We start from the raw sequence: 15,828 nt of genomic DNA, 5'->3' as shown, positions 1-15,828 counted from the left end.
CAAAAAGAGGTACAATGCGTAAAGAGTCCAGGCAACACCCAAAGGTAATACAGAGGTACAAATGACACCCCAAATGCTCTCTTTTGTGGTAGTGTGGGAGAGCAGTTACCCATGTCAGAAGGTAGTGCTGGGCATTTATTACACGCACATAGGCAGTACATGAGACACTCAAAGAAATCTGACATCAATTTCTTAAAATAACACATTTCCCATGAATTTAGATTATCAAGATCATCTGAATCAGGTAAGTACTTTTCGAGTTCTAAAGTTTTACAGTTTTAAAAAATGGACACTGCAATTTCTGAAGCGGTAATGTTTTCCTATGAATGAAAGACACACTACAAACAGGTACCTCACAGCCACTTACAGGATCAATCTCCAGGACTTAAGCAAAGTATGCGGCAAGGTTCAAAGCAATACCAACAGGTCACCTCGAGCGGCACTGGGAGGGCCAGGTGCAGAGCTGCTTTTCATCTCGGGTGCCCAATGTTATCCTATGGCAGAAAAACATGTACTGCTTTCGGACACTTAACGGCGACTTAAGGGACATATCTTCAGGACTTTAGGTGAGTATGGGGTAAGGTTCAAGGCCACACCAACAGGTTACCTCAGGAGGCTCAGGGGCATCTGGGTGCAGAGGTGTGTTACGGCGTTGGGTGTCCCATTCACTTTAATGGGGAATGGTCTGATTACAAAGAGGTTGCAAAGCTGGGACATCAGTCAGGCTGAACCAACAAGGGGGCACCGGTCTCAAGATGCTCTGGGATGTGGGGACAGCTTTGGTCCTCTTTTTCTCAGGGCAGTCAGGTGCAGAGGTGGTCTGAGGCGTCAGGTAATTGCCACCGGAGACACTTGTGGTAGAAGGGGCTTGCACAAAGAGGCTGCAGGCGCCGTCAGTGTGTTTACTCTGGGCAAAGCTAAGGTGGGCTTTATCTCCGGAGGGTTGGGGACCACACTGGCACCGTTGGCCTCACCATTTATTTTTTGAGTGCCTACAGGATACAGAAAAGCAGCTCCGCTACTCCAAGGGAGTTCCTGATTCTTTGCTGAGGGCAGGGAGTCCTCCCAAACTTTTGGAGACACAGCAGCTGTAGGACGAGACAGTTTTTGTGCAATCTGGCGGGAACATCAGACAGACTGGCAGGGTTGGGGCCAAGTCAGTTGCTTCTCCACAGTCCTTGCTTCTCGTGGCTCTTCGGTGTCCTTTTTAAGTCGTCAGGAATCGGATTTCCTGTTGCTAGAGGCTCCTTTATATACAAGATTTTGGGGCATTAGGGTAGTAGGCAATGGGATACTTACCCCTGGGGTCACTACACCCTCTATATGACCACTTCATCTGGGAAGTGGGCATAACCCTGTCCCAGAGTTCCTAATTCTGGCATCACCAAGATAGCAAACATAAATTTCGTCTCCACATCAGGTAGTCCACCTTAGGGGTGGAACCAGCCTGAGGGTGGACATGCCTCTATGCGTACTTATTTTCCTACCGGTCCTGGTGCCAGATTGGCCCTGGTCAGGGGGGGTTGGCATCCCCTTAGCTCTAGGGAAGTCAGATTCACATACCAAAGGCGATGGGCTCTTTGGTGTGACCTTGTGGATCCTCCGATGTTGTCTGCAGCCCCCACACGCAGGCCCAGTCTACCGCGACTTCTTTGGAAAGGAAAACCCTGACAACTAATGACACCTCTGCACCCTTTGCCATTGGACCGATGAGAAGAGGACCAAAGGTGACCCTAAGTCCCTCAGCATCGTGAGCCTGCAGCCAATTTTTTGCATAGACCAATCTCCATAGAATAATATTGGGTTCCTTATGCCGTTTTGCACCCTGCCCTCGTGCCACTGATGGTTTACTGTTGGTGCTGCCTTGGACCTTGCCCACCACTCACCTTCACTCCTGCAGATTGGTCCTGTAAGTCACCGTACTATATCTGTTTGCAGAACGTGTTCTTTCTTCCATAGGATAACATTGCACAACTCAAAAATTGCAGTGTATCCACTTTTTGAACTGAAAAGAGTTTGTATTTAAAAATGTACTTACTTGAGCGATTTCTCTCTGATGCCTAAACATATATAAAGATACTTACTATTTTTATACATTGGTGTGGCTCTCTTTCTTGAGTCATGTGTGTAATTTATTGACCATTGCGTGTATTTGCAGATGTCTTGCACTCCTCTGTGTTAAGCCTAAGGCTGCTCTACCACACTACCCCTAACAGAGCACCTTGGGATGGCTTGAGGAAGCCCCTGTATACTTATAAGGGAACCCCTGGACTCTTTACACCGTATTTCAGATTACTGATAAATCACAAAGAGCCAGCTTCCTAAAGTTTATTAATACCAAACACCATTTGTTTGAGTGAAGCCATTATGTCGCTGGGGAACTCGTTTTGACCAGTGCCTCTAAGATGGCTTCCCGGCTCACTTGCAATATCCTTTAATAGAAATAGATATCACAGGGGCAAACCTGCTCATTCAGATATGTCCTCACATAAAATATAATAACCCTGTCTTAGGGCTCAAAGGCCAGCTGTAGGGATGACTTACATGAGTGACTTTGGCATGACACACAGGAGTATGCAATGTCATGTTTTCACTCATGATTTGCACCATGTCCTGCAGCCTGCAATGGCAGTCTGCTTGGAATTTGTTTGTGGGTCCTTTAGTGTGCCAAAGAATATGCTGAAGCCCTTTGGGACCCTCTTTAGCACTCATGCCCTAGCTATCTGGGGTACCAAGAGGGATGCTAAAGTCCCTAGCCAATTGAAGCACAACTAGACAATACCTTGTTTGGGGAAGAAGTACTGGGACAGAGGTCTTGTTAGGAGGCCTCGTCAAAAATCAGCATCTAGTAGCTAATAAAGGGGCAAAAAGTGAAGTGATGACTGCGACAAAAGCCCAGTTTCCTACACAAACAATAACCCCCCCCCCCGAGCGAACAGGCCAGGAGACTCAGCCACAACCTGGGAGAGTTTTCCTAGTCGGTCAAGCAAGGAAGATAGTAAGGAACAGGCTGCATTGTTGGAGGGCCTAGCCTATTCTGCCTCTCATCCTTCTGTCCAGGTCACTGCCTCTGGGCAGCTGACCTATTCCAATAGTAACAGGACCCATTTTAAACTGCACTAGATTGGTTTGACTGTTCCTCCTTTCCTTGGGGAAAGAGGTAGCTACCTCTGCTAACTCAATCTTAGCCAGTGCAACTCCTTAGTTTACCCAACTGGAGTAACCCCACCAAGACCAGCAAAGTCAGGGGTTCTAATTTGCTATTTGACATTGGGACAGACCACCATGCCAAGGGCAGTGCAGTCATAAAGGCTAACACCCAGCAAAGACTACTGACAGCTGTCAGTGCCAAGAACCACACCTTTCACTCTCCAATGACAGCTGGAAACGCGATCACATAGGCTTCCTTAGGTTCAGGGGGTCCTCCTGCAATTCTCGAGAGGAGGATACTACAAAATGTAGCAGACACCCAGCTTCCACTCTCTCTTCTGTCAGCTGAGACTGCTGAACAGATGCCTGACTAGTCAGGACTTCTTGTGGGGCAGGTAAAGCTTCACCATTTCCAACTCTGGAGTTGTTCCTTACTTGAGTAGAACCTCCTTGGCACACTAGAATGTTTTCCAAAAGCATCCCACCTATCCTACTCCTTTTCCTTCTGACTTTCCTTTGGGGCCTACCTTTACTACTCTAGGTTCAGCAACTTCAGAATCATTGGGCAAGGTCTGGCACTGGACCAGCACCTCTTTCAGACTCAGCACAACCTATGTGAGGTAATTTCCAAGGAGGCAATCAAGGTGTAGGTCTGAACTGACTACCACCCTCTGCCAACTGAGTGACCCAGCTATTTTTAGGGGGACTACAACCACAGGTCTAACAGTCACCTCCTCTGGGAGAACCCTTACTTTGCTAGTCTCTCCTCGATAGCTGCAACAAAAGCCCAGTTTCATTTCCCACTTTTTGCCTGGTAATTGATGCAATTTTGACATACGTGCACTGGGTTCCTGCTATCCAGGTCCCCAGGGCCACATCTCTTTCACTAAAACTGTACAATTGTTCCCCAAATTGGCAATACCTTTAGCCCTCCTAAAAGTCCCTAGTAAATGGTACCCCTGGTATAGAGAGTAGGGAGGCTCAACAGGGTCCCTAAAGGCTGCAGCATATATTGTGCCACCCTAAGGGAGCCCTCTCCACACTCATGCAAACTGCCATTGCAGACTGCATGACATAGGGCAGACAAAACTGAAGATACGACATGGCACACCTCCTGTGTGCCATGCCTACAGACACTGCATGCAATATATCTAAGTCACCCCTACAGCAGGCCTTACAGCCCTAAGGCAGGGTGCATTATATTACATGTTTGGACATATCTGCACAAGCAGATATGTACAAGTCGATTCTTAGACATTGAAAGTGAGCAGGGAAGCCATCTTGTACTGGGAACTTGCGATTACGAGTTCCCCAGCTACATGATGGCTTCCATGAAACCAAAGATGTTTGGCATCAAAATCTTGTAAACCCACACTGATTTCAGTGATGGATTTATTAATACATGCACCCAGTGGGTACCTTAGAGGTACCCCTAAAGCCTACTAGTCCACCAGTGTGCTGGCTGACTGGTCCAGTCCAGCCTGCCACCACAGACACGCTTCTGACCCCCTAGGAGTGAAGAGCCCCGCTCTCATAGGTCAGGAACAATGCCTGCTTTGACAGGACGTACTTACACCTCCTCCAAACAGGATGGCTAGCAATCAGCATACCAAGGCTGGTGGCTTCAAAGCCATGCTGCCTGTGATATATGACACAGCATCCCCCAGATCTGGAAGATGCCGCACCCCCCCCGCCCTGAGGTCCATTTGGCACCAGGACAGGCAGGAAATTAGTATGCGGAGTAGGCGTGGAGCAGACCCAAGGCAGTCACATCCACAAGGTGAGCTGCCTGATGTGTCCCACTCTAGGAAAATTCTGCCATCTTGGTGATGGCAGAAGTTAGGAAACTGTTAAGGGCTTTACTCGCTTCCCACCCAAAGTGGTCATATAGGGGGTGTAATGGCTCCAAGCGTAGGTAGCCCATCGGCTACTACTCTTCACTCCTAAATGTAGTATTTAGGAGGCTCTTTGAATCCAGAACTTCAGATTCCACTGGCTGAAAAGAAGAAGACACTGAAAAGTCGACCCCCGCAAAAACTAAAGATGCAGTGGACTTTTGATGCCAAACTCTGCCTGTTGCAGAGAGACTCGACAATTGCTAAGACCAGACACGTCGTGCGGCACTGCATCCTCCGCAAGCCCCGGAGGGTTGCCTGCACTTCGCCCAGCAGCCAGCATCTCTCTTGGAGTAGAGGAGCTACTCTCCTGCAGCCTGCAGGCAGCTGTGACGTCCGGCTTAAAGAAGCTGCTGTTCACGGGGTCCACCAAGTAGTGGCTGCCCAGGAGAAGGTCAACACACTCACGGCGGTCCGATCCATCTTCCTGCCAAGCCTGTAGACACCAGGACCTCAATGAGTCCTCCTGCACCAATGCTCTGGGTACCGGACCCTTTCGAGCGTCCAAAGCTTGTTGGAAGTCCAGTCTGACTCCAGTGACATCACTGATGACCAGTCGATGAGGGACATCAGCACCACAATGGCCAGGACCGAGAGTCACCTGGCTGTCCTGTTTTTGTATCTCCTTTTTGAGTTTGTGCATTATTTATTGACTCTGTGTGTGCAACAAATGTAAAACTCCTCTGTGATAAGCCAAAGGCTGCTCAAACACACTATCCTAGATTGAGCACCTAGGGATTGCTACTGCAAGCCCCTGTCCACTCATAAGGATACCTAGACTCAGCATACTTCTTTTTCGTATACTATATAAAGAGCCGGCTTCCTACAAGCGCCAAGGGGGCACTGCAAGAAGCTGGAGTATAATTTTGGGTGTGCAACTGCCCGCCTCAAGGGATAAACATAACTCTCGTCAGGGGAAACCCTTACAGTCATTAAGCTCAACCCCCATGGTATCCATGGCACAAAGCAGAGAGGCTTAACTTAGGCCAATGTGTAAATTATTTATGCAGCATACCAAAATAGATTTAAAGTCAAAACACTAAGGAATAACAAACACTTGAACAGAATTAGAAAAACAGAGCAAAATGTAATCAATAAAAAGACACCCAAATGACAAAAATCCAATAAGATAGATGATATGAATTATTAAAGATTTAAGGCAAAATAGTACCGAAAGTCACAAAGTGCCAATGATAGTCATGGGTTGCGGTAGACCGGGACATAAGCACAGTTTCAGCCTATCCTGATGGAGCGCAGGTCAGCTAGACCAAGTTTATCCTGGTCTGAGGTTTTACCTTGATACTTCTCTGAAATAGAAGCAAAAATCCTTAAGCAGGGCAAAGCAGCAGGCTGTAACCGAAGAAGTCTTCATGAAGTCGACTAAGTGTTGGACGAGGTCCTGGTGAAGCCTTTGGTGTAGGCAGGAAATGTTTAAATTCCATGCCCATGAAAGTCTCCTCGCCGGTCAGATACTTTAAGCACCTTTGCCTGGTCAAGAGTGTTTCATTGGACTTAGTCTCTTTTTCAGAGCTCTGAATCCTCCAGTGAGGCAAGGACACAGGCTGTATTCGACAATGAGTTAAATGAGGTCGAGAACATTCTAACACAGGTGGTCAACCAATTAACCTCTAAAGTCCGCTTCTTTGTTCTGGGTAAAATGAGAAGCAGGTCCAGCCCTTCAGGGCTCTTCTCTGGTCACAGACAGCAGGCCCAGACCTCTTCTGTTCTTCACAGGTCCAGAAGATGTTCTGAGGAGGGTATCTAGTGTTGCCACATTTATGTCCTGCATCCGCTAGTGGGTGGGGGTGACTCCCGGCTCCCCTCTAGTCAATAGGACAAATGTTCCATTGGGTAACCTTACAGTTCCTGTCTGTCCTACTACAAAAAAGCCCCACAATGCCCCTCACTCTCAAAATCTCAGATGGAGAAAATCCAATCAGTAGAACAAAAGTTATGAACTTTAAATAATTTAGTGAAAAATAGCTGCAAAAAGAGCAAAGTGCCAACTGTAGGTATCAGGTCATGCAAGATCATGACCAAGTAACAAGTTAAGGGTTGACTGCGGTGGATTAGTCACCAGATTCTCCCCAGTCAAGAGTTACATTAGAAGACATTTTGAAGATTTCCTGGAAAAGGTAGAGCCCTCAGCGGAGCCAGGCTATAGCCGAGAGGAGGTCACCAATGATGAGCAGCGCTTGACAAAGTCTCACTGAAGCAGTCGACGATGACAGGGAAGGCTTCAAATGGGAATCGCTGGATTGTCATGCCAAAGAGATGGTTGTTTGTCGATGGGATGCTGGTTGCCATCGAGCATGGTGAAGATTTCCACCTTTGGACTTAAAAGTTTTTCTGGAGCTCGGATTCCTCAAGGAGGACAAGGCTGCAGACCGTAGCTGAAGAGGGGTTCACGAGGCCAGATACTGCTGTCGAGAGGTCCAGCTAAAGAGGATTTGCTGCTGCAGAGAAGAGCGTAGTGGGAGCTGCGGCAAAGTCAATCCCACCTGCGATGCACCTTCGCCAGATTGGCTTGCATGTAGGTACTGATCTTCTGTCAGTTCTCAGAGCAGTTTTTGTTGAAAAAATTATCTAAGTCCCATGTTTTGGATTTTGGTATGGAGAGGCAACTTTAGCACCACACCAATGGTCCAGGACCTGGGGGGGGGGGGGCACTACTTGGGGGCTAGGGCTCACTCCAGCAGGGACCTGCAACAGCAGGTAGGTAGGTAGGTAGGTTGCAGAGTCTCTGGAGCTTGTTGAGTCTCTGTAGCACACAAAGGAGACCAGCCACCTAACCCTTGGAGTCAATCTAGCAGTCCTGAGTGCAAGGAGCAGCTCCAATCATCCTTCCTCAGGCATTAGACTGTCCATCCAGCAGCAGGGAAGGTCCATCCAGCAGCAGGGAAGTCCTTTTTCTGAGGCTTCCAGAGATCCAGAGGTTCATCTGAAGAGTGGTTCTGGGTGTCACCCTTTGTGTGAGCGGGATCCCTGGCCTAACCCTACTTCTGTGTCTTGAAAGTTCCTCCCCTTTGCCTGTTAAGGCTCTAAACTGTCTGGGTTGACAAAAGGCTGGTTTCAGACCCTTTGTGTGTGCTGGAGGCAAAGCCCTTTTAAAGTATAAGTGAGGCAGAGTACAGCTCTGCCCCCAGCCATCCTCGCAGGATGGCCTGTGCTGTTCACACCTAGACCCCTTTGTCTCATTGTCTGACAGCAATACACAACCCACAACAGCAGAGCCAGTCACAGTCAAGTGACCCAGGACACTGGCACAAAGCACAAGTAATTAAGATGAATGAATGAAAGAATCAGTATAGCGCAATGAGCTACATAAATTTGAGGGTCCTGGTGCTGCCAACGAGGAAATAAAGAAGAGAGAGTGACACAGGGAATTATTGACTGTACAGATTACTGAAACGTATATTTCTGCGGGGCTGGTGCTCCGAAATTCTATTGTTCCGATAGCTAGTACTGTTGTTATGCAAGGTCCTGTGTACAAGTGAAAGTGCTATAAAGGTGATCCTTTCAGTGACAGGGAGCAAGTGCAATTTAGTGAGGACGGGTGAAGTGAGGATGCATTTTCGCAGAATGAAAAGAAGGTGAGCTGCTGTATTTTGAACAGACCTGTAGTCGCCAAGTTAAATATACGGGTAGGTCTAGACACAAGGTATTTGCTTAGTCCAGTCAAGGAATCGTAGCTCGAATAACGGTTTTACGTGCTTCCCATAGGAGTAGGAATTTCCTGAGAGCCGTGTCAATCCACATACAGTTTCTGAAACTGAGTGGATCTGAGTCTTAAAGAAAAAATCATTATCAAAAATGACTCCTAGGTTTCTAGCTCCCAAGATGGGGGAAAGAGGGATATGTCCATCTTTGAGCCAGGTGCAATCTCAACCTGGATTAGGGTTAATTCCCAACATTAAGATTTCTGTTTTATCAGGGTTGCATTGTAGTTGGCTTTCTTTGAGCCAACCTAAGACTGGTCTCATACAATTTAAGAATGTTTCTTTACAGGTTTTTGAGTTGCCTTCATAAGAAAAGACCAGCTGGGTGTCGTTGGCATAATAAACTATTGTGATGCCCAATGACTAAACCAGGGTGGCCAATGGCGAAATGTACACATTAAACAATGTTGGGCTAAGCGTGGAGCACTGGGAAATCCCACATTTTTTAGGTTTGGTCTTGGAGAGATGAGGCTTTGAACAGACTGATTGTTCTCGCTTTAAAAGGAACGAGGATGCCAATCGAGCGCTGTTTTCCTGACACTAAAGTCAAACAGCCACTGCAAGAGGATGTTATGGGGAACAGTGTCGAAAGTTGCCGAGAGAACTAACAAAATGAGTGCGGTGTTATGGAATTGTGACTTAAAATCTGCCTTTACCATTAAAAAGGATTTTAAATTACAATTAATTGAGTCTAAACAGCATCTCAATATCTGCTCCCAATGCAAATTTAGCACTTATTGATTTTAATAAGGTAACCCAGTGTTAGTCAATGGGAGAGATAGGTCTTACCAAAGTGATAAACGACTTTAGGAGTTCTTCACTGCCAGGGCGTGTAAAACTTAAGTGCTATTGTTCTACTTTTTAAATACTATGCACCCTGCCCTAGGAATTGTTAAGGATTACCTTAAGGATAAGTTACATGTATTTAAAAGGAAGGTTTAAGCCTGGCAAAAGTTGTATTTAGTCAGGTAGAAATGGCAGTTTAAAAACGCACTACAGGTTAAAACCTCACTACAGGTTGTAGTGGCAGGCCCGAGATATGTTTTAAAGTGCTACTTTAGTGATTGGCAGAACGAGTGCTGCGGGTCTACTAGTAGCATTTAATTTACAGACCCTGGATACAGTTAGTACCATTTACTAGAGTCTTACAAGTAAATTAAATGTGCCAATCAGATGTAGGCCACTTTTACCATGTTGTAAAGAGAAAGCACAAGAACCTTAGTACTGGTTAGCAGTGGTAAAGTGCACAGAGCCCTAAAGCCAACAAACAATTTCAGCAAAACATGAGGGGTGAAGGAAAATGTTTGGGGGATACCACGCCAAGAATGTAAGGTGTAAAGATTGCAATACTTGCTCTTCCATACAGAGCTTGGATTCATGGTGGTACTGAGGCAGCTCAATGAGTTTCGACATTAAAAGGACATTGTAATGGGGTAAGCTTTCTGGCTTAGCCATACGGTTCTGCTATACTCTTGGAAGATCTACGTATTGCCACAAATAAAGTGTCCAGGGATGGAATTAGTTTCTGTTATGATACAAAATATCATTAAGTTGAATATTATGTATTTCAGATTAATAGTGCAGACATTATGGTGCAATACAGTATTCCTCCAATAGTCATAAACACAAATACCGGTAATGGAAAGCAAAGCTTGACGCTTTTATTCCTGCAACACTATTTTGTGTAAGCCAATACCTGGGCAGGTGAGGTATGGCAAGGGCTTTAATGGTGCTGGTGACTTCTGCAATACACAGCAGGGCACTACCCATCACATTCCGCTCTTCAGCCCCTTCAAATGCTATTAGGTCGATGGTGGCAGTCAAAACCGGCACAAATGCTTCCTGATTTTGTGGTCCGAAGCATTTACACAGAAGTTTAAGACTGTAGAGGGCCGTCTGCCGGTTGATGGCTTGCTCCTCTTCTTCAGTCTCCTTGGCTTTTCGGCGTGCAATCGAAAGAAGCTCTCCGATGAGCCCCAACAGCAGCTCCATCTAGAAGACAAGAGAAAAAAGACCCCAAAAAGTCAAACCTGTGAAAAAGAAGGCCATTAGGAAAGCAGATAATAAGGGGGAAATGTCTGCAAACATGCTTTAATTTGGACAGCTGCGAGAGCAGTTTCTGGTCTTGTAGGACGACAGAAAATTCCCAAAACAAAGGACTACACCAAGGGAGGCAAGAGCAAATAAAGGCTCTCTTTTACAAAATTAACCCATACAAAGGATCTCTTTTGGAAGATTTGTGAAATATAAATAAAATGTGACATTATTTACCCAATTAGTTTCCTTTTTGGGGAATACGGTAAGAAGGTACACCTGGTAAAAGAGGTTAAATCAAAAAATTGAAAAGGGAGGAGAATTGGGTGTGCCTCCCCATACAACTGCCAGAACTTGATAGTAGCAAGGACCAACGTGTGTGTTCACTGTCCTTGTCTGAAGCACTTTCCTACAGTCCTGATATAAATGTCTTTGCAGGAGCATGGCATCACATGATGCAACACTACCAGCAGTGTACGTAGACACCCTCAGTAAATTCCTTAAACAGTACCACATAAAACTGCTACAAGCGTGCAGAACTGCCTGTGGAAAATGACAATGAAGGCCCAATACAGAGTTCTTTGAGCTGGTAAGACGCAAGACTCAAGAATAAAATCCAGGAATAGGAAGCAGGTAAAGATCGTTGACTATGAGAAAAAAAGTTGGAGCACACACACAATCACATGAAGTCTAAGATAGGCATGTAGCTCAGTGCATCCATTTCATTTATTTGTTCTTCATCGCAGGTGGTCACACTTGTATAGTCATTGTGGAGGAACAGTGGATTACATAAAACGATCAGGGCAGCCAACACGTTTCATCCTGTGAGACTTTATCAAGGCTGAGAACAAACAGTAGACTGAATAAAAAATTGTTATTTGTTCATTTAGTACCCAGTTAGAGCAGTCATTTATATATTGTCAATTTACTGAATGGTGCAAAATTAAATATTTGGTCTGCTAAGCAGAACGGTATGTTGGTGGTAATAAAATTTGAAAGGATTATGAGTGAAAGCACTTCAGTTCAAAGGCCAGAGTTTCAGTAAATAGCGGATGTTGATATAGTGTCAGGCCATGATAAGCCATCCGAAACCATGGTGTTGGTGGTTCAGGAGTGCACAAGCAACAGCCTTAGGCCATTACAGCACATTCCTACACAACAAGACCAGGTACGCTGCAGGCTCTCATACAGACAGTGTGCTATGGGTGCCTCAAGTCTGTCGCTTCCTTGATGGTCTTTATGTGCATATGCAGTTGTATTATGATGCCCCTGTGCACTCTGTAGGTTCTCAATACAGTCAAGTAAAAGCAACAAGCAAATACGTGAAGCTCACAGTTTGGCACACAGATTGCATTTGTGATTGCAAGTACTGAAGGTAATACAAGAGATAAAATAAGCACAACCTATGCTGTCAAATGAGGAAGATCAAGCATGAATAACTTACATCTCAGACACATAGAAAAGCAAACCAGAATGCCATTTGGTTTGGAACTGACCTGCTCCTCCTGCCACTGCACACGGTGCTGTAGCTTGTTGTTGAGTAGGTCCATAGCCTTCCGCCGCACAGAAGCCAGTTGATTGGCCATAAGTCCTCTGATTACTGGGATAAAAGCTTCAGTGGGCAGCAAGGCATTCACCTGCAGCACATTAAGGAAATAAAACATTATCTCCAAGAGTAATGACAAACACAAATCAACTCAGCAGTTTTTTGGGAGTTAGTGAACCTTAGGGCGGTGTCCACGAACCGAAAAAGGAAGAGTTTGCATAGCTGTGAACTTGTTCATGCGGTTCCGAACCCAGGGATACTATTTTTTTGTTTTTTTTTAATGAAAATGTAAACTTGGGGGAATTTCCTTGTCCCCAGATTCCCCACCTCACACCCAACAAAATAAGACATTTTACTTGTATCCAAGCCAAAATTGCTGAATGGATTTACAACAAACTTGGCATCAATGTAGAACCTTAGTCAGAAAGTGTCATTTTGTTTATTGGGTGTTTTTCTGTTCAGTAGTTTTTGAAATAAGTGCTTAAAAAGTTGCAGAACAGACTTTAAATAGGTAACACTTTTGTATAGCTTGGTCATTTTACTTGCAGAGGATTTGCAGAGCTCATCCATGGGCATCCACGGATCCAAAGTTAATAAAATAAAGGAATTGAATGGGTGATTTAGTCTCTTTCCCCGTCGCCCCCTTATCCAAATGCTCAGATTGGCTGGAAGCAAAAGAAAATTCTTTTTTAAAAATGTGCAGATTCAGCGGGTCATTTGTAGGATTCGAGGTACCCAGACACCTAAAATGGCAGCTGGGGCAGCAGTAACAAGACAGGTGCCTTTGCAAGTGTCGGGCAGTGTGAATCCTGAAAAGGCTCTCATAGAGCAAGGGCAAGCTTTATGCACAAGTACCACAAACCCACGGCAAGCTTCACCAACCCATGCATCACCATTCAGGGGTACATGGTTATAGATTCGGACCAGGATTCACAGCTTACACTAGGTTTGTGATACCAAACTAGGAATCCAAATCTAAGAGAAAAAAAAACCACAGGGCTTGGCCAATGGCTAATCTCAGTAAGGCATACCCTTATGTGCAGCAGAGGGTGGCTGCCTGCAGAAGGTTGGTTGTGTGTCCCATGCTCACTGTGCCATAGGACCCCAGTTGCACCTTACTGATGAGTCCCAAGCAGGAAGAAACCGGCATGGGATTGCTTAGGTCCCTTCAGTCGGAACAGACTGTTCTTAATGAGGAGCAGGGTCGGTACTGATTTACAAAAGGCGGACTTTTGTCTAAAGTGGCAATTTGGGCAAAAAAGGATGGATTCAAATAAGGCCTGAGTGTTTGCCAGTGGCTGCGATTAATTCAAGCAATTCATCTATCACCTTGTTATTGCATGTGTGGCAGTGCCATAACTCATGAGAGGCGAATTCTCAACTGGATCATGATGCCTTTCTCAATGATAATAAATAGCATATTACACTCCGCGATCTGCGTGTATTGCTTAAGCCATACCACACCAATACATAATGTCTTTTTTTATATGAGATTTTTAACAGTGAAAGGTTTATACTCTTTATCTTCATTATGTAGTTAAGAATGTAGAATTTTAAAAACAAGGACTGTCCATAGAAGGAAGAGATTGTTATATCTGGGTCTCAGTGAGGGCCCACTGGCGTGAATATCATATTTCAAATCTGGTAATTCCCTGCTATGATGTAGCAACAGAGGGACACAAAAGTTGTTTCGCACTGTTGCTATGTCATAAAGGAATTTCACACTTTGAGAGCCTTTCAGTGCACTGCTGGCTTTCTGATCCGATGGACTGTTGAGAGCACAGCTCTGGGGAAAAGAGGAGGGTGGGAAGGTACAGGATGGTGGGGGTGATTGGCAGGAGGCCAGGCATTATTATAATTTTTTTTACATTTGGGACAGGGAGGAAAGGCCATATTATGCATGGGTCCCCTGTTACTCCTTTGCCCATGTGTAGAAGTTGAAAGCAGGCTTAGATGAGTATGAGGGCTATACACAACATACAATTAAAGATAGGTAAAAAGTGAATAATGGCGATCACTTTCACATCGGGGTTCTGAGTGACATAACAGACAACTCAAAGTTCGCTCTTGTTGCCTATTTGATGTCATTTCGAACCCCTCTTATCAAAAACATTGCCATTATTCAATGTTATCCATCTATAATTCTATATGCTGACACTTGTTTTCTGCAGGTACAGTTAATAATGGGCACTGACTGATTTAGAATGTTCAACTTCTACTTATCTTTCATGAATAGAATGTTGATTGGAAAGCTCTGCAAACTGTTTTTGGATTATCAGGATGATAAATAAACCCACATTTCAGAGAGACCCGTTCAGTATTTCGATAAATCAGGAGTCACTGCAGAATACAACTTTTTTGAACCACTTCATTTTGTATGATAAAAGTATGGCTCGCTTGAATCAATTTTTCTTGTTGCATCAACACGTTGGCTGCACTAAGGCTCCATCCCTGACTACCAGTATCATTTTAGTCTGAACCTCTTTAGCTAATTGGGAAGGGGAGATCTCTGGTTACCTGGGACAGATCTTTCTGGCTTTCACACTGCATTTAAAATGAAACCAAGTAGTTAACAAATCATTGGAAATATGCTTACAATATAAGATCAAACACAAAACATTCCTTGTACAGTGAAATTCCCATAGGTCCTTTCTTCTTAGTTCCTCAGCCATCACTCTATTCAGCTTCTTAACAAAAAACCTTGTCACACCTTAAACCTCTGCACTATATATCAGCAAGAGAATAATATTATAGCACTGCTCCTGCTGAAATGCACTATTCGTGTTTCTGCTCCACACATCACATTCAAGGACTTAGACAGGACAGTTTCAATTAAATATCTCTTTTACCAAACTATGCTGAGCTTCCAACTATTTACTTCTGCAAATGCATCAATGCAAGTCTGTCTTTATAGAGTCAATAAAAGCCTATTGAAAGCATATCACAAAGCCTAGTAGAACACATAAAGTCTACCTTATCTAGCATCTCATAGGACTTGCTGAGCAGGGCTCTCCAGAACTTCGCTGTTGGTTTATCTGCATTCTCTTCCACTGAACTTGCAACTAAGTTGATATAGCAGAGAACCTCTTCCAACAATCTGAAAAACAACATGAAGCTTGATAACCTATGCACAAGGTAACAAAAATGTACTCACGAAGAAGACACAACGGGTGGTGTGCCACATATCATTGTAGGTAAACATAACCAAATTGTTTTTTTTCCCTGTTGCATGTTTACAAAGGTATAAAATTGTTACAACAGAATCTCAAACAACACAAAGCAAAAATGTACACATACATGTGTGGAAAAAGAAAAGTTTCCTTTTTAAAGTAAAACCGATACACCAGGTCTATAAACTATCTGACTTGACCAATTTGTGGGAAAACAAATACCACCATGTGAGTAGGGAATGAGAGTGAACTGGCTCATTAAAAAAATGCTGAGCTGCATGGCATAATTGTCCTGCTTGTACCCAGCTCTTACA

The 15,828-nt window shown here is 44.7% G+C and overlaps 1 protein-coding gene across 1 annotated transcript in view; it reads right to left on the bottom strand.

Annotated features, from left to right (window-relative positions):
• The window catches only part of HEATR1 (HEAT repeat containing 1), a 326,965-nt gene that overhangs the window by 21,867 nt on the left and 289,270 nt on the right, over positions 1 to 15,828 (bottom strand). The window contains exons 34-36 of the mRNA XM_085611426.1: positions 15,318 to 15,441; positions 12,295 to 12,435; positions 10,461 to 10,756 (exon numbers count right to left, since the gene is read on the bottom strand). Of these exons, the coding sequence (XP_085467552.1) occupies positions 10,461 to 10,756; positions 12,295 to 12,435; positions 15,318 to 15,441 (561 nt within the window). The remainder of the gene's footprint in view (positions 1 to 10,460; positions 10,757 to 12,294; positions 12,436 to 15,317; positions 15,442 to 15,828) is intronic.

This window comes from Triturus cristatus, chromosome 6 (genome assembly GCF_964204655.1).
Source record: "Triturus cristatus chromosome 6, aTriCri1.1, whole genome shotgun sequence".
Lineage (NCBI taxonomy): Eukaryota > Metazoa > Chordata > Amphibia > Caudata > Salamandridae > Triturus > Triturus cristatus.
Note: the sequence above shows the minus strand (reverse complement) of the source record. Positions and strands in the feature narration are given on the sequence as shown.